The 26,350-nt window shown below is 48.4% G+C and overlaps 1 protein-coding gene across 1 annotated transcript; it reads right to left on the reverse strand.

The window, feature by feature from the left end:
* Positions 1-24,030: 24,030 nt before the first annotated feature.
* On the reverse strand, positions 24,031-26,139 carry LOC124677310 (uncharacterized protein At1g76660-like). The gene is made up of 2 exons (XM_047213315.1): positions 25,818-26,139; positions 24,031-24,945 (listed from the first exon to the last, which is right to left on the reverse strand). Exons 1-2 carry the CDS (start codon positions 25,956-25,958, stop codon positions 24,082-24,084), a joined length of 1,005 nt encoding a protein of 334 aa, XP_047069271.1. The 5' UTR covers positions 25,959-26,139; the 3' UTR covers positions 24,031-24,081.
* Positions 26,140-26,350: the final 211 nt, after the last annotated feature.

Here is a 26,350-nt window from a genome sequence, read left to right on the forward strand (position 1 = left end):
TCTTTAGGCTCATATATAGGACAATCAATAGTTCCCACTTTGATAGTTCTCACATGAGAGATAGTATTAACTCCGCACGCTCTTTCAATTCTCTTGGGGAAATAGACGGTGTGTTCCTTATCATCAACATTGAAAGTAACCTTTCCTTTATTGCAATCAATAACAGCCCCTGCGGTGTTAAGAAAAGGTCTCCCAAGAATAATAGACATATTATCGTCTTCAGGCATTTCCAACACAACAAAATCAGTTAATATCAAGCGGTTATTAGTAACTTGAACAGGAACATCCTCACATATACCAACAGGAATAGCAGTAGATTTATCAGCCATTTGCAAAGATATATCAGTAGGTATCAACTTTTCTAAGTAAAGTCTCTTATAAAGAGAAAAAGGCATAACACTAACACCGGCGCCCAAATCACATAGAGCAGTTTTAACATAATTATTCTTAATAGAACAAGGAATAGTAGGTATACCTGGGTCGCCCAACTTTTTTGGAACTTTGCCATTGAAAGAGTAATTGGCAAGCATAGTAGAAATTTCCTCATTGGGGATTTTCCTTTTGTTAGTAACAATGTCTTTCATATACTTTGAATAAGGAGGCAGTTTAATAGCATCAGTCAAAGGGATTTGCAAGAATAAAGGTTTCATCCAATCACAGAATTTATTATAGTGTTCTTCTTCCTTTGATTTTAGTTTCTTAGCAGGAAAAGGCATTGGCTTTTGCACCCAAGGTTCTCTTTCATTACCATGTTTCTCAGCAATAAAATCTTCTATAGTATACTTTTTATTTTTAGCATGCTTTTCAGGTTCTTCTTCAACCTCTTCTTTATCGGGAGTATCATTCTTATCATTATCTTTATCATGTTCATTACCACTTTCAGTTTCAGCATCAGAAATAGAAATACTATTAGGATCATTAGCAGGTTCAGAGGATTCTACAACATTTTTATGTTTCTTCTTCTTTTTCTTAGATGGAGCTCTAGGTTCAATGCGTTGAGAATCTTGTTCAATTCTTTTGGGATGCCCTTCAGGATATAGAGGATCCTGGGTAGAGACACCACCTCTAGTTGTTACTTCATAAGCATGTTTTTCTTTAGCATTATTTCCTAACAAGTCATTTTGCACTTTAGTGAGTTGATCAATTTGAGTTTGAACCATATGAAAATGTTTAACAAGCATCTTAACATCATTGGAGGTTCTCTCCACAATATCATGCAATTCACTAATAGCTTGAGAATTTTTCATTAGATGATTCTCTATTCTCATATTAAAATTTTCTTGCTTAACAATATAATTATCAAACTCATCTAAGCATTGCGCAGGAGGTTTTGAATACGGAATATCTTCCCTAGTAAAGCGTTGAAGGGAATTTACCTCAATCATGGATGAAGGGGGAATTATCTCACATATATCTTCTATGGGAGGTAGATTCTTCACATCTTCAGATTTAATACCTTTCTCCTTGAGAGACTTCTTGGCTTCCATCATATCTTCATCATTCAATTTAATTAAACCCCTCTTCTTCACTATTGGCGTTGGAGTTGGTTCAGGCGTAGTCCAATCATCATAATTCCGGCCTATTTTAGCCAATAATTCTTCGAGTCGTCGTCCGGAGTTCTTTTCCCGAAAACACAACCAGCACAACTATCCGGGTATGCCCTAGACTCAATGGTTAGTCCACTATAAAATATATCAAGTAAATCATGCTTTTCTAAATCATGGTCGAGCGAGCTCTAATAAGAGAGCAAAATCTCGCCCAAGCCTCGTGCAATTTCTCTTCATCTCCCCGATCAAAATTATAAACTCTCTCGCAAAGCAGCATGTTGAGCACTAGCAGGAAAGTATTTCCGAAAGAAAACAACAAGCAATTCTTTTGGACTTTTAATAGAGCTAGGTGGCAAACTATTATACCAAGTTTTAGCGTCATCCTTTAATGAGAATGGAAAGATTTTAGCAACAAAGTAAGTACGCTTCTTAACATCATCGAAAAACAAGCTACTCAAAGTAGATAACTCAGTCATGTGTTCAACAGCACTTTCTTTTTCAGTACCATAAAAAGGTGTTTTCTCAACAATAGCTATATGAGATAGATCAAGAGAAAAATCATAATATTTATCCCTAATGTTTATAGGAGATGTGGCAAATTTAGGATCGGGAGACAGTTTATATCTAACGAGTATGTTCTCCAAGCAACTTTTTAATTTTTCTTGCATCGGTGGTAGCATGGCATTTTTCAATAAAATCATCATCAAGTTCCACATAATCTTCATCAAGATCATCACTAGAGTATTCAAGTTCGGGTGAATTAACGAGTGTAGTAGCATCAGGAGTTTCAGTATTTTCAATTTGTCTAGATCTAGCAATTGAAGCATCTAGAAAAGTTCCCAATGAACCACTATCATCAAGCACAGCAGACATATTATCAGTATTATGAGAGTTTTCAGATTCAGCAGAAGTACCAGCATTTGAAACATGTGGCGGTGAAACAAGTTTATCAATCACAGATGGTGAATCAAGAGCAGCAGAGGTACTCACAGTTGTACCTTTTCTTGTAGTGGATGGTAATATGGCGACCTTAGTATCGCGAGTTTTACCCATGATGGAGAATTTGCAGCGAACAATATCAATCCAAGTGAACTTCCAAATAAAGCTATGCTCCCCGGCAACGGCGCCGTGAAAATAGTCTTGATGACCCACAAGTATAGGGGATCGCAACGAGTCTTCGAGGGAAGTATTACCCAATTTATTGATTCGACACGAGGGGAGACAAAGAACACTTGAAAGCCTTAACAACGGAGTTGTCAATTCAGCTGCACTTGGAAACAGACTTGCTCGCAGGAGTTTATCAGTAGTAACAGTTTTATAGCAGTAGCAGTAGTGAAATAACAGCAGCAGAGTAACAAAGACAGCAGTAGAGATTTTAGTAAACAGCAGGATTAAAATACTGTAGGCACGGGGACGGATAACGGGCGTTGCATGGATGAGAGAAACTCATGTAACAATCATAGCAGGGCATTTGCAGATAATAATAAAACGGTATCCAAGTACTAATCAATCAATAGGCATGTGTTCCAATTATAGTCGTACGTGCTCGCAATGAGAAACTTGCACAACATCTTTTGTCCTACCAGCCGGTGGCAGCCGGGCCTCAAGGGAAACTACTGGATAATAAGGTACTCCTTTTAATAGAATACCGGAGCAAAGCATTAACACTCCGTGAACACATGTGATCCTCACATCGCTACCATTCCCTCCGGTTGTCCCGATTTCTGTCACTTCGGGGCCATTGGTTCCGGATAGCGACATGTGTATACAACTTGCAGGTAAGATCATAAACAACGAATATCTTCATGAATCAATAACATGTTCAGATCTGAGATCATGGCACTCGGGCCCTAGTGACAAGCATTAAGCATAACAAGTTGCAACAATATCATAAAAGTAACATCTACGGATACTAGGCACTATGCCCTAACAATCTTATGCTATTACATGACCAATCTCATCCAATCCCTACCATCCCCTTCGGCCTACAGCGGGGGAATTACTCACACATGGATGGGGAAAACATGGCTGGTTGATGTAGAGGCGTTGGCGGTGATGGCGGTGATGATCTCCTCCAATTCCCCGTCCCGGCGGAGTGCCAGAACGGAGACTTCTGGCTCCTGAGACGGAGTTTCGCGATGTGGCGGCGTTCTGGAGGGTTTCTGGCGACTTTTTCTTCTCTCTGTGCGTTTTTAGGTCGAGGCGAATAAGTAGTCCGAAGGGGGGCGTCGGAGGCCAGCCGAGGGGGCCACACCACATGGCCGCGCGGGCCCCCCTGGGCCACGCCGCCATATGGTGTGGGGCCCTCGGGCCTCCACTTCAATTGTCCTTCTGGCTCCGGCAGTATTCTGGGAAAATAGGCCCTTTCGTCAAAATCCCGAGGTTTTTCCCCGAAAGTTGGATTTCCGCACAAAAACGAGACACCAGAACAGTTCTTCTGAAAACAGCGTTAGTCCGTGTTAGTTGCATCCAAAATACACAAATTAGAGGCAAAACAATAGCAAAAGTGTTCGGGAAAGTAGATACGTTTTGGACGTATCAAACACTTCCCTAGAAAGAGAATGAAGTTACCTTATGATTCTATTATTAGAACAAATTATGATGTTTTTTTTTTTTGACAATCAATACCACATATATTCATAGCAACAAATAGTACATGGTAGAGATATATGAACTGACTCCAACGATTACAAAATAAAGTCTAAAAGATAGTAACAAATCTTCGAGGTCTTCAATTTCTTTCTTCTTCCGAACACAATCTTGTACTCTTCCGAAGGCAGCCAAAGATAGATAACGAACCATAGACCTGTAGATATCGACGAAAGTTCTCCCATATTTTTTTGAGCCGCAATGCTAAGGCTGCGTGCACGCACGCAACCATTAAAGCAGTCATACAACATCGGCAAGAGTACCAACACCAGTATATCAGGGAATAATAACCGACTAGCTTTGTCGTCGTCGATGGAGAGCCGAGAGTACGAATCGCCATTGTCGAGGACGTAGCAGCCGGGACAAAAACTGCGAGAATAATCCTCCTCGCGGCAACAACGACAAAAGATCCAAAATCGATCTGGCGAAGCAAGATCCGAAGGCCCATACCTAGAAAATTGTGATTGTTCAACACCACCATTGACGCCGGAAGAAAATCTCGTCGCCGAACGAAAGGCCGAAGATCACTTATTGCGGACGATGCCATCTCCATTGAGGGGAAACCAACAAGAAGGCGGCTACCAAAATCCTAACATAATCTAATGAAAACAATACTTTTATTCGAAACTCCACGCATAGATCGGGTTCCCCACTCCTCCTGACGCCGGCGAAGCCGACCGGAGGAGGGGGAACCAATCTATGGAGGAGGATGAACTGGAGGCTAGGCTTGAGGCGGCGGCTGAGAGGAGAGACAGGGAAGAGATCGATCTAGAACAAATTATGATGTTGATGCTTCATCTCTTGATAATACTTGATTCACACTTTCTGCTCCTAGCTGAAAGGCGTTAAAGAAAAGCGCTTATGGGAGACAACCCATTATTTTACTTCTGCACTTTATTTTATATTTGAGTCTTGGAAATTGTTACTAGTGTAGCAACCTCTTCTTATCTTTATTTTATTGCATTGTTGTGCCAAGTAAAGTATTTGATAGTAAAGTCAATACTAGATTTGGATTACTGCGCAGGAACAGATTTCTTGCTGTCACGAAATTGAGCCGCCCCTGATGTAGAAAATTTAGAAAAATCTGCCAATTTACGTGTGTAATCCTCAGATATGTACGCAACTTTCATTCAATTTGGGAATTTTCATCTGAGCAAGTCCAGTGCCTCTAAAAAATTCGTCTTTACGGACTGTTCTGTTTTGACAGATTCTTCTTTTTATTTCGCATTGCCTGTTTTGCTATGTTTGATGCATTTCTTTGTTCCATTAACTTTCAGTAGCTTTGTGCAATGTCCAGAAGTGTTAAGAATGATTATGTCACCTCTTAATATATGAATTTTCAATTATGCACTAACCCTCTAATGAGATTGTTTTGAGTTTGGTGTGGAGGAAGTTTTCAAGGGTCAAGAGAGTAGGATGGTACAATATGATCAAGAAGAGTGAAAAGTCTAAGCTTGGGGATGCCCCGTGGTTCATCCCTGCATATTTTAAGAAGACTCAAGCATCTAAGCTTGGGGATGCCCAAGGCATCCCTTCTTCATCGACAACTTATCGGGTCACTCCGTAGTGAAACTATATTTTTATTCCATCACATCTTATGTGCTTTACTTGGAGCGTCTGTTTGTTTTTATTTTTGTTTTTGTTTGAATAAAATCGGATCCTAGCATTCCTTGTTTGGGAGAGAGACACGCTCCGCTGTTTCTTATGAACGCATATGTTCTTAGCTTTACTTTTAATGTTCATGGCGAAGGGTGAACTACTTCGTTCATTGTTATATGGTTGGAAACAGAAAATGCTGCATGTGGTAATTGGTATAATGTCTTGAATAATTTGATACTTGGCAATTTTTGTGCTCATATAGATCATGTTTAAGCTCTTGCATCATGTACTTTGCACCTATTAATGAAGAACTACATAGAGCTTGTTAAAATTTGGTTTGCATGATTAGTTTCTATAGAGTCTAGATATTTTCTGGTTAAGGTGTTTGAACAACAAGGAGACGATGTAAAGTCTTATAATGCTTACAATATGTTCATATGTGAGCTTTGCTGCACCGTTTTATACTTGAGTTTGCTTCAAACAACCTTGCTAGCCTAGCCTTGTATTGAGAGGAATTCTTCTCGTGCATCCAAAACCTTGAGCCAAAAACTATGCCAATTGTGTCCACCATACCTACCTACTACATGGTATTTCTCTGCCATTCCAAAGTAAATTACTTGAGTGCTACCTTTAAAATTATATTCTTTGTCTTTACAATATATAGCTCATGGGAAAATAGCCTTAAAAACTATTGTGGTGAAGAATATGTAGCTATGTATCTTATTTCTTAATAAGTTGCTTGTTGAGCGGTAACCATGTTTCTGGGGACGCCATCAACTTTTATCTTTGTTGAATATCATGTGAGTTGCTATCCATGTTCGTCTTGTCTGAAGTAAGGGCGATTTTCATGATCAAATGGTTTGAGTATGCATATTGTTAGCGAAGAACATTGGACCGCTAACTAAAGCCATGATCCATGGTGGAAGTTTCAATATGGACAATCAATCCTCAATCTCTTATGAGAATATTATCTGTTGTTGAATGCTTATGCATTAAAGAGGAGTCCATTATCTGTTATCTATGTTATCCCGGTATGGATGTCTAAGTTGAGAATAATCAAAAGCGAGAAATCCAATGCGAGCTTTCTCCTTAGACCTTTGTACAGGGCGGCATAGAGGTACCCCTTTGTGACACTTGGTTGAAACATATGCTATGCAATGATAATCCATGTTAATCCAAGCTAATTAGGACAAGGTGCGAGCACTATTGGTATACTATGCATGAGGCTTGCAACTTATAGGATATCTTATACATAACACATGTGATTTATTACTACCGTTGACAAAATTGTTTCTTGTTTTCAAAATGAAAAGCTCTAGCACAAATATAGTAATCGATGCTTCCCTCTGCGAAGGGCCTATCTTCTACTTTATTGTTGAGTCAGTTTACCTACTTCTTTCTATCTTAGAAGCAAACACTTGTGTAAACTATGTGCATTGATTCTTACATGTTTACCTATTGCTCTTGTTATATTACTTTGTGTTGAAAATTATCCATGAGATAAATATGTTGAAGTTGAAAGCAACTGCTGAAACTTATATCTTCCTTTGTGTTGCTTCAAAGCTTTCTACTAAGAATTTATTGCTTTATGAGTAACTCTTATGCAAGTCTTATTGATGCTTGTCTTGAAAGTATTATTCATGAAAAGTCTTTGCTATATGATTCATTTGTTTACTCATTGTCTTCACCATTGCTTCGAATCGCTGCATTCATCTCATATGCTTTACAATAGTATTGATCAAGATTATGATAGCATGTCACTTCAGAAATTATCTTTGTTATCGTTTACCTACTCGAGGGCGAGTAAGAACTAAGCTTGGGGATGCTTGATACGTCTCAAACGTATCTATAATTTCTTATGTTCCATGCTACTTTTATGATGATACTCACATGTTTTATACACATTATATGTCATTATTATGCATTTTCCGGCACTAACCTATTGACGAGATGTCGAAGAGCCGATTGCTTTGTTTTCTGCTGTTTTTGGTTTCAGAAATCCTAGTAAGGAAATATTCTCGGAATTGGACGAAATCAACGCCCAGGGTCTTATTTTTCCACGAAGCTTCCAGAAGACCGAAAGGATCACGAAGTGGGGCGACGAGGCGCCGACACAACAGGGCGGCGCGGCCCAGGCCTTGGCCGCGCGGCCCTGGTGTGTGGGGCCCTCGCGTCGCCCCTAAACCTACCCTTCCGCCTACTTAAAGCCTTCGTCGCGAATATCCCAGTACCGAGAGCCACGATACGGAAAACCTTCCAGAGATGCCGCCGCCGCCAATCCCATCTCGGGGGATTCAGGAGATCGCCTCCGGCACCCTGCCGGAGAGGGGAATCATCTCCCGGAGGTCTCTTCATCACCATGATCGCCTCCGGATCGATGTGTGAGTAGTTCACCCCTGTACTATGGGTCCATAGCAGTAGCTAGATGGTTGTCTTCTTCTCATTGTGCTATCATGTTAGATCTTGTGAGCTGCCTATCATGATCAAGATCATCTATTTGTAATGCTACATGTTGTGTTTGTTGGGATTCGATGAATATTGAATACTATGTCAAGTTGATTATCAATCTATCATATATGTTGTTTATGTTCTTGCATGCTCTCCGTTGCTAGTAGAGGCTCGGCCAAGTTGATACTTGTGACTCCAAGAGGGAGTATTTATGCTCGATAGTGGGTTCATGCCTCCATTGAATGCGGGACGGTGATAGAAAGTTCTAAGGTCGTGGATGTGCTTGTTGCCACTAGGGATAAAACATCGATGCTTTGTCTAAGGATATTTGTGTTGATTACATTACGCACCATACTTAATGCAATTGTCTGTTGTTTGCAACTTAATACTGGAAGGGGTTCGGATGATAACTTGAAGGTGGACTTTTTAGGCATAGATGCATGCTGGATAGCGGTCTATGTACTTTGTCGTAATGCCCTGATTAAATCTCATAGTACTCATCATGATATATGTATGTGCATTGTTATGCCTTCTTTATTTGTCAATTGCCCAACTGTAATTTGTTCACCCAACATGCTATTTATCTTATGGGAGAGACACCACTAGTGAACTGTGGATCCCGGTCCATTCTTTACATCTGAAATACAATCTACTGCAATACTTGTTCTTTACTGTTCTTCGCAAACAACCATCATCATCCACACTATACATCTAATCCTTTGTTTACAGCAAGCCGGTGAGATTGACAACCTCACCGTTACGTTGGGGCAAAGTACTTTGATTGTGTTGTGCAGGTTCCACGTTGGCGCCGGAATCCCTGGTGTTGCGCCGCACTACACTTCGTCACCAACAACCTTCACGTGTTCCTTGACTCCTACTGGTTCGATAACCTTGGTTTCTTAATGAGGGAAAACTTGCTGCTGTACGCATCACACCTTCCTCTTGGGGTTCCCAACGGACGTGTGCTTCACGCGTATCACATCTCCCGGAGGACTCTTCATCACCATGATCGCCTCCGGACTGATGTGTGAGTAGTTCATCCTTGGACTATGGGTCCATAGCAGTAGCTAGATGGTTGTCTTCTCCTCTTGTGCTATCATGTTAGATCTTGTGAGCTGCCTATCATGATCAATATCATCTATTTGTAATGCTACATGTTGTGTTTGTTGGGATCCGATGAATATGGAATACTATGTCAAGTTGATTATCAATCTATCATATATGTGTTGTTTATGTTCTTGCATGCTCTCCGTTGCTAGTAGAGGCTCTGGCCAAGTTGATACTTGTAACTCCAAGAGGGAGTATTAATTTATGCTCGATAGTGGGTTCATGCCTCCATTGAATCTGGGACGGTGACAGAAAGTTCTAAGGTTGTGGATGTGTTGTTGCCACTAGGGATAAAACATCAATGCTTTGTCTAAGGATATTTGTGTTGATTACATTACGCATCATACTTAATGCAATTGTCTCGTTGTTTGCAACTTAATACTGGAAGGGGTGCGGATGCTAACCTGAAGGTGGACTTTTTAGGCATATATGCATGCTGGATAGCGGTCTATGTACTTTGTCGTAATGCCCTGATTAAATCTCATAGTAGTCATCGTGATATGTATGTGCATTGTTATGCCCTCTCTATTTGTCAATTGCCCAACTGTAATTCGTTCACCCAACATGCTATTTATCTTATTGGAGAGACACCACTAGTGAACTCGTGGACCCCGGTCCATTCTTTTACATCTGAAATACAATCTACAGACAAACTCTCGTTCTCTACTTGTTCTTCGCAAACAAACATCATTTTCCACACCATACGTTTAATCCTTTGTTTACAGCAAGCCGGTGAAATTGACAACCTCACTGTTAAGTTGGGGCAAAGTATTGTGATTGTGTTGTGCAGGTTCCACGTTGGCGCCGGAATCCCTGGTGTTGCGCCGCACTACACTCCGTCACCAACAACCTTCACGTGGCCCTTGACTCCTACTGGTTTGATAACCTTGGTTTCTTACTGAGGGAAAACTTGCTGCTGTACGCATCACACCTTCCTCTTGGGGTTCCCAACAGACGTGTGTAAACTACACGCCAGCAAGGCCAGAGAGGAGATGTATAGGAAGGACAGAGAAGAGAAGAAGTGAGGGAGGAGGAAGCAAGAAGAGAGGAAGATTCCTATTTAAGGAAGAGAGGGAGGAGGCCGACGGCCAATAAAAAGCTAGTAGTGCCTCACCTGGTGTGCCATTGCTAACAACTTTTTTATGAAATTTTTTCATCAAAATCTAAAAGTTGAAAAAACTCGGTTTTTCTTTTTGATTTTGAGGAATCTAAAATATTGGTAAACAACCGTAGGTGGTTGAAATTGGACGTTAAATTTTCCGTAGATACATTTTCATATAAAAACATTTTTATCGAAGGTTGTATGCAACGAGAAAAGTTATTTTACCGAAGCATGACACCATTTTGCAACAAAAATTAATCGAAATTCATGTTTGCTAATTTTCATTAAAACTCGATGACATAACACATCAGTATCTCGAAGGATTTTATTTGTTAAAATTTCTATCATTTTTTTATTTTTTTAAACTGAATAGGCGGTCCACGGGGGAGGGCCATGGTGTGGTGGCAATTTTGACATGACATACCAGTGGTGCGCCACGTACAGGTGCGTCACTGCTATTTGAGATAGCAGTAGCGCACTTATATGTGATGCGCCACTGGTAACCCTACACCCATCTATACCCAAAGCCTCACACTTACCAATGTCGCATCACATATAGGTCATGGGTCAAACCTTGGCTACACATAGTAGTGGTTCACTACCTCACTAGGTGCGTTATTGGTAACCTACTAGCAGTCACGCACGTCTGTGCCATATAGTAGCGGTGCACCACTAGCGATGTGCGCCACTACTAGCTATATTGGCGCTAGTTTGTTTACCTAGTAGTGGATATCTATCGCTTAGTACCCCTCAACCTCCGGTGCATAGCTCACATAGACCGATGGGAGAGACACCCGCCAGACATCAGCTGGTACGAAGCATAGAGGTCTTTGAAGGCTGTAATAGTAATTGGGCCATCAACAGGTTTTTGCAACTTAGCTCACATGTACCCTTTAGCCTTTTAGAACGTGTTATAATTTGGAACGAAGGTAGTATTACCTCTGTTCTCAAGAGTCATGTAATCATGTACTATGAACCTCATTGTTAATATAACCTGGTATGTTCAAAATAAATAAAATGAAAACAAGTTAAACTTTTTTTAAAAAATAAAGTTCATACATTAAGTATTAGCTTTCCAGCGAATCAAAAAAGCAAGCCACTCAAAGGGAACCTAGACAGTATTAGCTTTGCACCGAATTAAAAGGCATGTGCATATGCATGGCCTGTTAAAGGGAGAAATAAAAAAGTCTGCCTTGTTGGAAAAGACTCCACATGACATGAAAGGAGAAGGATACATGAGGTTATGGAAGGGGTACACGGATGGATCGATCGACATGCCACCCCCCTCTCTAGCTTTGCTGGTTGAGTATATCCTGGTTGGAGAATTGGAGATGCCACCGCCATTTGGTAAAGTTGAAAAAGGAATGAGGTGGATATCCCCAGGGAAGATGCCACCCATCGACCGATCACGACCAACTTTCTCCATCACTCGCTGTATAAAAGGCTCTCGTTCTCATCTCGGAGCGTCACACTCACACACCGCCGCCCCAACCCCTACACACATAGATGCCGGCCGGCCGGCGTGCCATGGCCACCATCTGATCGATCATGTGGCGGCGCCGCCGCATTTGTCTTGCCGGGATGGATGAGGCGGTGGCAGATTCAGGCATGCATGCAGATGGAGGAGCTAGCAGGTGCATGGTTGCTGCCCGATCTAGCTCCTAATTCCCCTCTCCTACAGGGCAATTTCAAACCTTTGGCAAATCTCTTCAGTCGACATGAAGATTCAAGACAAGTAATTTCTTTCATTCCGCGATGGATATACTTACACAGTTACACTATATTTGAGGATTAATTGATGGTGTAGGCAATAATTATGATGTGAGTTAGTTCTTAGCTCTCTGTTACTTCCCATGAACTGTAATGCGTTTATCCTTTCAGTACCATTATGTTCTCGGTCTGGTGACCATCAACATATGTCATGTGGAGATTGACTGAAGAATCGTCGATCATGAAATGTAGAAACAATTGTAACGGGATGTTGGTGGCTGTCGTGATGATTAACTAGTATGTCTACTTGTTAGCAGGGACAGTTGCAAAACAGGGGAGGCGGCCGAACATATTTACATGTACTTGTTCTAAATGTCTGTGTCTACTTATTCATTTTTCAGAGATATATGTGTCTTACTCGCACGTAGAGTAGATGCACGATTTGCCAACAAGCGAAGTGCTAATGTCTTATTTTTTTGCGGCTGTGCAAAGCGCTAATGTTCTGACCGATGTACAGAGAAACACCACCGTACCCATGGCAGCAGGCAGACGTGGTTGTAGGGCGCAACATGTGCCCATGTGAAGTTGCATTTGATAAAGTATCTCGACCGTATTTCAACTGGATTTCCGAAAATAATCTAGCAGGTAGACCCATCAGTGATCAGTCAACTATAGTTTATTATAGTTGTTTAAATTTTGGCTCTCGATGACATTCCTCGGAACAGCAGACAACCAATTGATCTTAAATCGGAACTTTTACAATATATGTGGATTGCGCACCCTCTTTTCACCCGTTTAGATTTTTGGTTATACTAGGAAAATTGTCCGTGGGTTGCACTGGGTGAGGAAAAATACACCTTATTAGCCGAGCATGAATGCATCACCGATGATCATCACCGGCTGATTGGAAATAAAAGCATGTGTGAGGGCCGCCAACATAACAACACATAACAACACATAATTTCTGTGCGTGACCCAACCCAGAACGTGAGAGAGAACCAGAACAAAGATCGGGCCGTCTTTTTATTCCACCGCGCCGCAACCCAACTTAGCGACGAACCAAAGGAACAAGAAAACAATTGCCTGGCGAGGCAGCTAACTGGTAAGGGCAGCGAACCGGTAAGGGCAACATTAGTATTATGTGAATCTATGGGAGGGCAAAACCGTTCAAAAATATTACTGACGAATATTTTTAGCGGAAACATTAGTTTCTTTATTATTATGTACAGATTGGTTGGTGAACATACGAGAGGTTTTAGGTTTAAGTCTCGGTTTTCACAATTTAATAAAACAAATGCTCTTATAGACCTTATCAAATATTCTATTCACGTGAAGGTCTCATCAAGTCAAACGTGAGAGTGGGTGTTATAACAGTATATGTGGTTGTTGGTACATGAAAATTAACAAAAACAATTAAGACTACGCTCATTCATGAATTTCAAATTACACTTCAAATTATCTCTATGAATGTCAACCCTCTTATACAAATACACAAGCTAGTGGAGCCCCTTGACCTCGAACAGGCCTAGCTCTCGCAAACGGCCAGTTTGAACGTTTCTTCATATGCAACTGTTTGCTGCTCTAAGTTTTGTGAGGATTTGGCCCAAGTGCAAGCAACCAGGGTTAATTTCCAATATCAGGATAGTAGATAGTATTGTTTTCTTTTCAGCAGTATTGAATCATAAAATCATATCAAGATACTATGAGATTTTTGACATAACATATTCTTTTATGTATATAAAATATAAGTCAAATGCATTTAAATGTTAATTAATAATTTATATTTTCTGCATAGTCTATGTTTTTCATAGAGGATGGTCATTAAATGTTGCATTCATATATTGAGCAATGCCTAAGGCTAGTCATAGTGCATAGTATCATATATTAGTATCATGCATATGATTTCTGTCTATGATACTATCTCTATAGTGGATGGTATTATAGAGTAGTATTATAATCTTGTAAATTTACTATTTTGTAAAATCCTAATGTAAATCCATGTACAAGATCTATTTGACATTTACTTTTCTCGTAACGTGCGATATGAACAATATCCACATATGTTACTGTAATCCTATCTCTCCTCCTTAATTATATGTCACATCAATATTTTTGTGGGCCTAGGATGCATGATATTATCTAACATATTAGCACTATGACCAGCGTAATGCATGATATGGACATAAATAGATACAAATCCACAAACCAAAAACACTTGTGGCCCATGTTTCAAAACACCACTCCCACAAATTTAGTTTTATAAACATCACGCTCAAACTGTAGAAGCTGGAGATATCGTGTCACAATCCAGAGAGAGAGAGAGGATGGCCACACCGTCCCCCACCCCTTCCCCGTCCCAGTCCCCATCGCCGGCGGCGAGCCCGCGCGGCCGTGAGGACCGCTGGCGCGGTGGTCGGGGCTCCGACTCGGAGGAGACGCCGCTCTCCTACAGCGAGGCCCTGGCCGACGGGAGCGATGCGGCGCGCGCTGGCGAGCAGGAGGTGGTCCAGGTACGCCGTGAGGTGAGGTCCGTGGTGCGGACGGGGGAGAGGAGCTCCGCCATCGATGATCTTGACGACTCAGGTGACGAGCTCGACGGAGCTGAGGAAGGGCCGTGGGAAGAACCCACGCACGTCACCCGCAAGCGTGCGCGGGGGCGCCGCGGCGGCAAGAGGGCGGCGGCGAGAGCGGCGCGCCCGGCGGCGCGCGAGGTCGGGGCCTACGCGGACTACGACGGTCTCTGCTTGCTCTGCATGCAGCCGGGACACCGCGCCGTCGACTGCACCACGGGCCCGATCTGCCTACGGTGCGGCGAGACGAGCCACATGGCGCGCGAGTGCGCGCTGCCACGCCCGCCGAGGCCGCCGTCGCCGCCAGGAGGGGAGGAGCCGGCGCGGAAGAGGCTGAACGACGAGGGCCGCATCCGTCGTATGGGTGAGGGCGCCGGCGACTTCCGTGCGCGTGCGCCGGAGGTCCGCCAGGCCGCCGCTGATCCGCGCGCGCGACACCGTGAGGCGGCGCCTGCTGCGCGTGCTGTTGATGGCGGGAGGAGGACGGTGGAGCCGCGTCGTGTGGAGGCCCCGCTCGGGCTCGTCGGCGGTCCGCAGAGGATGCGCCAAGGTGACGCCTTTGCGCGCCAGGAAGTGCAGGGTGACCGCGTGTTGCCGACGCGGGGTGTCCGCGCACCGCTTGCTGCGGCGGAGCGCGCCGTGGTCACCGTACTGCCGGTGGCTCGCCACGACGTCGAGACGCGGCCGCGCAGGGGAGTGGAGGAGCAGGTCGTTCCCCTCGGCCTGCGCACACCGGCGGTGGGAGGCGAACTCGCACGGCGCCCTGCCCGTGTTGTGTGCGTGCTCCCTCGCACGCCGGAGATGGACGCGGCTGAGGAGGCCTTGTCGAGGGCCCTCCTGGCGGTGATCGTCGGTGTGTGCAGGACGGTTACCACCGAGGAGGTCGCGATGGCGCTGGAGGACGCCTACGGGCTCGTGCCTGGGACCTTCTCCGTCCATTGCCACAGGCCGGAGGACTTCCTCCTGTTTTTGCGGAGAGGGAGGACCGTGACAGGGTGCTCGGCGACGGCGTGCTCGCCTCGCCTTACTTCAGGCTGTTGCTCCGACCATGGTCGCGGCGCACGCACGCCGCGTCGGGTTGTCTGTGCGTTCATGCGGAGATCGAAATCGAGGGTGTCCCGGCCAACGCGTGGAGCTTGGCCACGGCGGAGGCGGTGCTCGCTCCGTCGGCGTGGGTGGAGCGGCTTCACCCGCTCACTAGGTCCCGTGCGGACATGGGCGTCCTCCGGCTCACCGCCTGGTGTCTCGACCCGGCCTCGATCCCGCGGGAAGTGGATCTCCATGTCGTCGAGCCGGACGATCCCCCGTCTCTGGAGGACATGGCGGCGCCGGCGCGGGCCGTCGTTCCCCCGCACATCAACACCTTGGTGTATCCCCTGCTGGTGCACGTCACGCGTACCATCGACTTCCGGCGTCCTGTCCCCGGCGGTGCTGCGGGTGGTGGTGGCGACGGAGGTCCTACTCCGGCCTGGCCGACGCGGCGCCATTACCAGTACACACGCGGTGTACCTGACGTCCTCCCCGGCTCCGGCGGCGGCGGTGGCGGCGGGTCGGCGGACCAGGTTGGCACCAGTAGGGGCGGGTCCACACGTACGTTGTCCTCTGGTGCAGTCGTTGGGGACCCAGCCCTGGCGATGCCGCGATAAAACGCTCAGAGAAAGAAGAAGAAGAGGGGGGGCCGGAAGGTGCAGACGATCAGGGTGAAAGCAGCTTTGGCTGCTGCAAAAAGCGCCGAAGCGGAGCTGGGTGAGGCTATTGCTGCGGCCAGCGAGCCGTTGGGCATGGTCAGAAAGGGCGGCGCAGCGGGTGCAGCGCGTGAGGACGAGCAAGACGACGTCGAGCGCATCCAAACGCGGCTGGGTGCGGGGCACGTAGGCACGAGCGCGGATCTTCTGGTTGGGTCCTTGGTGATCCTACCAGCTGTTGCTGCCGATCCTACGCAGCCGGATTGTGAGCCCCCTTCGGTCCAAGCCCCAACTGGGCAAGTTTCTTGTGGCGCAGGGTTGCGCCTGGCCACGACGACGGTGGCGACGCGTGCAGGGGTCGAGACCACCATGCTAGGCTCCCCTGTTGGGCCGAACACACGTACTCCCTGCCTGGCCACGCCTTTGGGGCCGCAGGGGCTGCTACAGCTGGGCCTGGACGCCACGTGCCCAAGTGAGGGGAGCTCGGCCCAGCCTCTGGTGAGCACGCTGGAAACTTCCCAGCTTCAAACAATGGACCAGCTTCTGGCGATCACGCGGGAAACACCCCAGCTTCAAACGGTGGACCAGGCGACTCTTGTTGTTGCTGTCTCTCAGGCGGAGCGCGCTGACGTCGAGGTTCCCAACGTCTGCTTGAGCCCGGTGATCCAGCTGGCCGACGTCCGTACCTCGGATGGCGCTACGGATGTTGCCACGGGGGAGGATGAGAGGGTGGACGAGGAGATTGTCATGGAGCCGCCTCCGGTTCACACCATGGCCTCCCCTCCACCACCTGCCCCAAGCTCATCGGTGTGCCGCTTCGCCTCGCCACCTGTGGTGTTCCAGAGGGCGCGGCAGGCGCCCTGCCCAAGCTCGCAGCCTGCATTGGCGAGGCCCCAGACACTGGGGGAATTCCTCACAGCTGCGAAGTCGCGCTCGGATGCACTCCTCCAGACCCCGGCTGTTCGACGAAGGCTGGTTGAGCTTAACTTCCAGCCTCGGCGCAGCTCGAGGATCGCAGGACAACCTGGTGGTCTGAACGCTGAGATGAAGGCGGTGCGTAACCTCATGCGCAAGCTGGGCCTTCTCAAGGGGGATGAGGCGCCATCAGAGGCTGCCCTGGAAGCTTACCACAAGATGTACGAGCTGCCCCTGACGGATGACATGATCGAGGCGATTGCGGAATTCTACGGGTGGTCGCTCTCGACGATCAGAGGATGCTCCCCACCACAGCTGGGGATGACGGGTGGTCGCCTCATTGAGGCCTGACCCCTGATGGTGGTCCACGGGTGTTACGACGTCCCAATGTTGTACGAACCTAAGGTGCTGGTGGCCAATGTGTGAGGCCTTAATGATCGCGCAAGACGTACGGGTGTTAGAAGTGTAGTGAACACTACGGTTGCGTCCATTGTATGTCTCCAGGAGACAAAGCTATCTACTGTAACCCATGCTATCGTTATCGAAGCGCTAGGCGCAGAGTTTGACGCTTACTTCTGCTTGCCGGCGGTTGGTACTCGGGGGGGGATCATTGTGGCATGGTCTAGCCGGGTGGTGCAGCTCGATAGCGCCTACTACGGGGCTAACAGTGTCACAGCGAGGGTTTCCCCTGCGGGTGGTGGCTCGGGGTGGTGGCTGACGTGTGTCTACGGCCCACAGGCTGAGGCTGACAAGGTCGCCTTTCTGGACAAACTCCGCGACGTCCGCGGGAGTCACCCTGGACCTTGGGCGCTCTGCGGAGATTTTAACATGATCTACCGTGATGAGGATAAAAACAATGGCAACCTCAACCGTAGGATGATGGGCAGATTTCGACGCTTCCTGAACGACTGCGAGCTGAAGGAGATCTAGCTTCACGGACGCCGTTACACGTGGTCTAACGAGCGGGAGACTCCCACCCTCGTGAGGCTGGATCGGGTGTTCGTCACGGCTGCTTGGGAGGGGTTGCATAGCAGCTGCATGTTGCGCTGCTTGGCGACGGTGGTGGCTGACCACTGCCCACTCCTCTTGGACTGTTCCACCAAGTCCACGGGCCCGAAGCGGTTCCAGTTTGAACGCTTCTGGCTGCGGTTGAAGGGGTTCGAGGAGGTTGTGCGGAGCGCCTGGGATGTTGTGGAGGGAGACCCAGACCCCTTCCGACGGCTCACCGCAAAGCTGAAGCGCACGGCGCGCAGTCTGATGAGCTGGAGTGACAAGAAGGTCGGATGTGTCAAACTGCAGCTGATGATAGCGCGGGAGGTGGTCATGAGGTTGGATGTAGCCATGGAATCTAGACTGTTGTCGCCAGACGAACGCCGACTCAGGGCTCACCTCAAACACGCTTACCTGGGGCTGGCTTCTCTGGAGCGCACCATTGCTAGGCAGCGAGCCAAGATCGCGTGGCTTAGGGAGGGGGACGCCAACACGGCCTTCTTCCACCAACACGCAGCTTATCGCCGCCAGAAGAACGTGATCCATAGCCTGCAGGTGGGAGGCGCGGTCATCTTTGACCATGCGACTATGGCTGAAGCTGCTTTCACCCACTTCGAGGGTTTGCTTGGAACCTCGGTGGAGAGGCAGCACTCCCTGGACCTGGACTTCCTGGACACCCACTTGGAGGACCTCTCGGAGCTGGAGGCGGGGTTCACGGAAGACGAGATATGGGAGGTGATTCGGCGACTGCCGGCTGGCAAGGCGCCTGGACCAGACGGGTTCACGGCTGAGTTCCTCCAAAAGTGCTGGGGAGTGGTAAAAGGGGACTTCATGGCGGCCTTCGACAAGTTGTTCACGCTTTGCGGGCGCGGGTTCCAGGGCCTTAATCAGGCCCTGTTGATCCTGCTGCCTAAGCGTCCGGATGCGGCAGCGCTTGGTGACTATCGGCCGATCAGCCTAATCCACATCTTCGCCAAACTGGTTGCTAAGGCGCTGGCCACTCGCTTAGCCCCTCGGATGGAGTCGCTGGTGGATCGCAATCAATGCGCGTTCATTCGCAAACGTTGCATCCATGACAACTTCATGTTGGTTCAGCAGACAGCTAGGTTTCTCCACCGGGAGAAAGAGCCGCGGGTGATGCTCAAACTCGACATTGCACGCGCCTTTGACTCGGTCTCTTGGGGTTTCCTCATGGAGATCCTCCGCAAGATAGGGTTTGGACCGAGGTTCCGCGAACTGGTGTCCATCCTCCTTTCCACTGCGAGTACACGGGTGATGCTCAACGGCGAGCCAGGCCCCCCGATTTGGCACCGGCGGGGACTGAGATAGGGTGACCCCTTGTCGCCAGCGCTGTTTGTTTTGATGATGAATGATGGCGTGTATTTCACACGTTCGTTGGGCAACCCCAAGAGGAAGGTATGATGCGCACAGCAGCAAGTTTTCCCTCAGAAAGAAACCAAGGTTTATCGAACCAGGAGGAGCCAAGAAGCACGTTGAAGGTTGATGGCGGCGGGATGTAGTGCGGCGCAACACCAGGGATTCCGGCGCCAACGTGGAACCTGCACAACACAACCAAAGTACTTTGCCCCAACGAAACAGATGAGGTTGTCAATCTCACCGGCTTGCTGTAACAAAGGATTAACCGTATTGTGTGGAAGATGATTGTTTGCAGAGAAAACAGTAAAAACAAGTATTGCAGCAGATTTGTATTTCAGTATTAAAGAATGGACCGGGGTCCACAGTTCACTAGAGGTGTCTCTCCCATAAGATAAAAGCATGTTGGGTGAACAAATTACAGTCGGGAAATTGACAAATAGAGAGGGCATAAAAATGCACATACATGTCATGATAAGTACAGTGAGATTTAATTGGGCATTACGACAAAGTACATAGACCGCCATCCAACTGCATCTATGCCTAAAAAGTCCACCTTCAGGTTATCGTCCGAACCCCTTCCAGTATTAAGTTGCAAAGCAACGGACAATTGCATTAAGTATGGTGCGTAATGTAATCAATAACTACATCCTCGGACATAGCATCAATGTTTTATCCCTAGTGGCAACAGACACAACACAACCTTAGAACTTTCAGTCACTTGTCCCGTGTGTCAATGCAGGCATGAACCCACTATCGAGCATAAATACTCCCTCTTGGAGTTACTAGCATCAACTTGGCCAGAGCCTCTACTAATAACGGAGAGCATGCAAGATCATAAACAACACATATGCAATAACTTGATAATTAACATAACATGGTATTCTCTATCCATCGGATCCCGACAAACACAACATAGAGTATTACAGATAGATGATCTTGATCATGTTAGGCAGCTCACAAGATCCAACAATGAAGCACAATGAGGAGAAGACAACCATCTAGCTAGTGCTATGGACCCATAGTCCAGGGGTGAACTACTCACTCATCACTCCGGAGGCGACCATGGCGGTGTAGAGTCCTCCCGGAGATGAATCCCCTCTCCGAGCGAGGTGCCGGAGGAGATCTCCGAATCCCCCGAGATGGGATCGGCGGCGGCGGCGTCTCGGCAAGGTTTTCCGTATCGTGGTTTTTCGCATCGGGGGTTTCGCGACGGAGGCTTTAAGTAGGCGGAAGGGCAGAGTCGGGGGCTGACGAGGGCCCACACCACGGGCGGCGCGGGCCCCCTTGGCCGCGCCGCCTTGTGGTTTGGCCACCTCGTGGCCCCATTTCGTATGCTCTTCGGTCTTCTGGAAGGTTCGTGGCGAAATAGGCCCCTGGGTCTTGATTTCGTCCAATTCCGAGAATATTTCGTTACTAGGATTTCTGAAACCAAAAACAGCAGAAAACAGCAACTTGCACTTCGGCATCTTGTTAATAGGTTAGTTCCAGAAAATGCACGAATATGACATAAAGTGTGCATAAAACATGTAGGTATCATCAATAATATGGCATAGAACATAAGAAATTATCGATACGTCGGAGACGTATCAATGAACTCGCTCAACAGGATGTTGGCCAAGGCGATTGAGCTGGGGGTGCTAAGACGCTTAGCGCGGCGGGACTTAGTGACGTCGGTGTCACTCTATGCGGACGATGTGGTGATATTCTGCCACCCAGATGAGACGGAACTGCGGGCTGTCCGCAGTATCCTGGAGCTCTTTGGGCACGCATCAGGGCTGCGTACCAACTTCGCTAAATGTTCCGTATCCCAAATCGCTTGTTCGGATGCTGAGGCTGTTGGCGCAGCTGAACTCATGGAGTGTCAGCTTGCGCCGTTCCCGGTGAAATACCTTGGCATCCCACTTTCTATCACGAGGCTGACGGCTGCTGCGTTCCAGCCCCTGGTAGATCGTTTGGCTGACAAACTGCCCACCTGGCGGGCATCGATGATGCCTAGGGCGGGGCGTTTGGCGCTGATCCGATCAGTCCTCGCAGCGATCTCTCTGCATCAGCTGATGGTGCTAGGCCTCCACAAAAAAGCACTAAAGCAGGTGAATAAGATCTTGCGTGGATTCCTTTGGGCTGGTAGGACGGATGCCAATGGGGGACACTGCCACGTCAACTGGGCGCGGGTGTGTAGGCCGCTGCGACTGGGAGGCTTGGGCATCCCAGACCTTGCGCGTACTGCCATCAGCCTCAGGGTGAGATGGATTTGGAGGATGCGTACGGACGCCCTGCGACCTTGGCGCGGGTTGGACATGCATTTCTCGAAGACGGAGCTGGATGTCTTTGCGGCCTCCACCTCCATGGTGGTCGGCAACGGTGAATCCGCCCTCTTCTGGGAGGACAGGTGGTTGGATGGCAGGTCCATCAGAGAGATGGCGCCGGAGGTATACGCTCTAGTATCGAAGCGTCGGCGGAAGACACGCACGGTCCGGGAGGCGTTGGCTGGACGATCCTGGATCCCCGACATAGTTGGTGCACCGAACGCCCTAGCACTGTGGAAATGCGTTCAGCTATGGGGCCGGCTCAGGGACACCCAGCTTGGAGCGGATCCGGACAGGCTGGTTTGGCGGTGGACGACGGATGAACAGTATTCGGCCGGTTCCTGCTACGACACCCTCTTCCAGGGGGCGATCATCTCAGGTTCATGGAAGCTTAACTGGAAATCCTCGGGCGCCGCCGAGGGTGAAGTTCTTCATCTGGTTGGCATGCCTTGACGAGATGCTTGGACGGGGAGAGACTGGCACGGCGCGGCCTTCCGCATGCGCCGAGATGCCCGCTCTGCGACCAATCTGTCGAGACCATGAGCCACCTGCTCACAGGATGTTCCTTCTCCAGGAAGGTTTGGTATGAGGTTCTGTCGTGGATCCGATCCACCTCAGGTCCTCCCACGGCTGAGGGTGACTTCGCGGAGTGGTGGTCGCTGGTGGTGCGGACTACCCCTCGCCAGCTGCGCAAAGGCACTTCGTCGGTGATCATGCTTACGACATGGTGGATTTGGAAACACCGGAACGCGGTGGTCTTTGACAACATGCGGCCTTCGGTGTCATCCTTGTTCAACGACATCGTGGCCGAGGCGCGGCATTGGGCGGACGCGGGAGCCCGGGGTGTGCGACAGTTGCTCCCCTAGATTAGTTTTTCTTTTTCTTGGGTCGAGTTGTACGGCGTGTTGTGTCCGTCCTCGGACTTGTACATAAACTCTTCTTTATCTATCAATGCATCGAAACGCAAGGCTTTTGCGTTTTCGCGAAAAAAAAACTGTAGAAGCTCTGTTATTTAAATATTTAGTTTACCTTGCGACTTCAGTTTTATTTTACTCTTTAGCTTGTCAGGCCTTTGCATACTTAATTTTTTAGCATAAGCACGTTATCATATGGAACCAACATTGTATCAGGATACTAAACACACCACGATATGTATCAGATACATGTAAGATGCTACCAGTTACCACCGAATTAAGATACCAAAGTATCAATTGGCAGCAGGCCAGCAGTAGCATCGTAAAATCGTAAGACACTACGTTACGCTTAGCGTTGCATAACCAATCATCAAAAAGATGCGTCCGGGCCTGTTGTACAAATATATTTCTTTAGAAGATACTGACGAAATATTGGCAACTAATTTGAGGGAAATCAAACGCAAACATCCCTTACCAAGTGTTAATAAAGCTACTCAGCTTGTTGTACATAGTTGTACGTATGTGCATGCTCAGGAATTGCAATTACAGCACGTTGGCACCGGAGAAGGCTGATGAATAGCTGAAAAACTAGACCAGGATCACTATATCTAGTTGCCGTCAAGCAGGCTCGCCACTTCACGGCACATGTTGTTAGAGCATGTCTAACAGACCCCTTAAAAGGGCCAAACCCGTATAATAACTGCCAAAATAAGGGGTTGGGCGCTACCCGGCCGTCTAGCAGACCCCGTAAAACCGGCCCCCGCGTCGATTTTTTACAGTTTTGGTTACGGGGCGGCTCTTCGCCCCTTATTTGTACGGGGCGGGAGGGCCAACCCCTCATCCCATTTCACTAGGGCGCGCGGACATTTCAGGATTCCCAACCGTTTTCCTCGCGCCGCCGCCATAGCCACCCGCGCGCCGCCGCTGAAAACAGAATATTCCGTAGGATTCTGTTTTACGGGGTGGGGATAAGGGGTCTGCTAGCTCGGACGAGTTTTCAGCTAGCGAAAAGTGAATACAGGGCCCTCTACTCGTGTTTTAAGGGGTAGAAAAATAAGGGGTCTGTTAGACATGCTGTTAGTAACTTGCTGCACGAGTGTCTGACTCTAACAACAACCAAGAGCAGAGCAGAACAGACCAAAACTGAATGTGGTTGTGAAGTTCACTGCTTGGGTAAGATCATGTCATGCTCAACCATGGGAAAGAAATGCCAATTCTTGCGAGCCTCGCCGTCCATGTCCTCGGCAGGACCATCGGCACTGCCGAACACGAACTCCCCGCTCTTGGGAACCTCGTCATCACCGTCGTCTCCCTGACCACCATGACCTTCATCGCGAGCAGTGTGAGGGACAACAAAATCCATGCCGGCCCCGCCGGTTGACACGGGGATGTGGCCGTCGAGAAGCGATCCCTCGTCGCGCCGGTGCAGCTTCTTCCGGAACAGCTGCCGCGTCGGCGAGGAGGGTCCCGACGGCGAGACGAGCGGGATGGGGCTCCCTGGCTGCAGCTGGTACGCATGGAACAGCCCGGACTCGCCGCTGCCGGCGACGGTCATGGAAGACGAGGACAGCGACGAGCCGAGGAAGCGGGCGAAGGGGACCTCGGGGGAGGAGGGGTTGGTGATGGCCGTGGGCGTGCGCGGCGCGGTGGACGGCTCGGTGGTGAAGGCGGAGTACTGCACCGGCGGCGACACCAGCTGCTGCGGCCCCTCCGCGTACGGCCCCACGGCGAACATCATGGAGCTCCTGCCCGGGCTGGGCGAGCTGGCATGTCGTAGGCCGAGGAGCACCGGCGACGGCGACTCGGAGGCGTAGAGGGAGGAGGCGGGCGACGACGGCGGCGCCACGAAGGCGAAGGCCGGTGGTGGTGGGTGAGACGCGTCGTGGACGTGTGCTGCCGATGCGGTGTGCGCAGCGGCCGGCTGTGGCGACGTGTCGCCGGCGTTCGCGATGCGGCGGGGGTGGCCGTGGGGCCGGAAGCACGCCAGGTTCGGCTTCGGTAGCCACGACCACCACCATCGTCTCTTCTGCAAAATACAAATTCAGACTTTCAGAGCATTATCCGTCAGTTTCCTAAACACTGTAGTATCAGACTATCAGTCACTGAACTAGTTTTTTGATGAAGTTGGAGCTGAATTAGTCAGGTGATAACAAGCATAGTCAACCAATCAGGTGACGGAAACCACCCAGGAGTAACGCAGGTAATTCGGCATGTGCAGAATTCAGCTACTGGCTGTGGTGGCATATCAAGAATATTTTCTCCATGGATAGCTAGTACTCCTACTACTATGAGATTCGTGGAAGATTGGCAGAAAATGGTGTGGCATGCGTGCTTTGCTTTTTGAGAGGTGGAGGGAGACTTTTGCCGCCAAGTAGATGATGACATGACATGACATGATACGGACACGTCAAAGTAAACTAGGCTGAGTATGGATGGACAGGCACCAGTTCCACGTGCATCCTGATTCCTGAGGCTGAGATGATAGGCACTCACCGGACGCCTCCTTCGTGCTTGTGGAAATACTAGCCTAGCATAGCAGCCAAATCTAACTTGTTTTTGCTACTCGCTGGTGCACATGTCAGCAAAATTATGCGTAGATGCTGGGCGTAAAGAAAATTTGACTAATTAATCCAGTTCCTCAATTACGAAATGTAGAGACGAACGTTGACCAGACGGTCAACATGAGGAAAATGCATCGATCTTTAGCATATGGAGTAGCGAAGCAGGGCAAGCAACTTAAGCGCATGACAGCTTTCTATGGAACAGAATCAAGTGTGAAATCGATCAACCACAACCTACGCATGGAGCTTGAAGAATCACGCGCTGCTAGAACATGACCTGAACTTGATAAACGGACAGCGATTGAATCAGTTGAGCTGGGCGGTGAATTTGTCTTACTGGAACGGCTGTGGCGTGGTCGTGGAGCTGCAGGTGCTGGTGGTTGTGGCGCTCGAGGCCGGCGCTGCTCCGGGCGGCGGCGGCCAGAACGACGGCCGCCGCGTTCACCGTGTGCGCGCTCTCATCTCGGCCTGCCTGCATAACAGTCCTCTTTCTCTCTCTAGCTGCCTACCTATCTTGTTTACGACGGGCCGGAAGCAGAATCCCTAGCTTCATGGATTGAATTCCATGCAAGGCGCCCTAAGTTAGAACTGAGGACGGATTGGCCGGCAGAGCAGGAACGAAGCGAGCAGAGTAAAGTTAGCTGGGTGATGGTGGGGCGAGGAGGGGATTCCCGCGTATATATCTCCTCTTCTTCCTCCGTGTGGAGCGGGGCACCCATCCCCGTCGACGTTTTGTTTTCTGGAGTTGAGTTTGACAGAGTCCAGCCAAGCTAGCACGCTCGTGCACCTCGACCGTGACGCATGTAAGCACCACATATACAGGTTGCCGATACTCCGTCCACCAACAAATATTTCTTATCTTTTGGTCTA

Source organism: Lolium rigidum, chromosome 1 (assembly GCF_022539505.1).
Source record: "Lolium rigidum isolate FL_2022 chromosome 1, APGP_CSIRO_Lrig_0.1, whole genome shotgun sequence".
In the NCBI taxonomy this organism is placed as follows: Eukaryota; Viridiplantae; Streptophyta; class Magnoliopsida; order Poales; family Poaceae; genus Lolium; species Lolium rigidum.

Bases quoted from the DNA above. Each gene is read 5' to 3' on its own strand.
- LOC124677310 (XM_047213315.1), bottom strand. From the start codon at position 25,958: ATGCAGGCAGGCCGAGATGAGAGCGCGCACACGGTGAACGCGGCGGCC. The intron at 24,946-25,817 runs GTAAGACAAATT...TGTATTTTGCAG, and splicing joins ACCACGCCACAGCCGTTCCA to AAGAGACGATGGTGGTGGTC.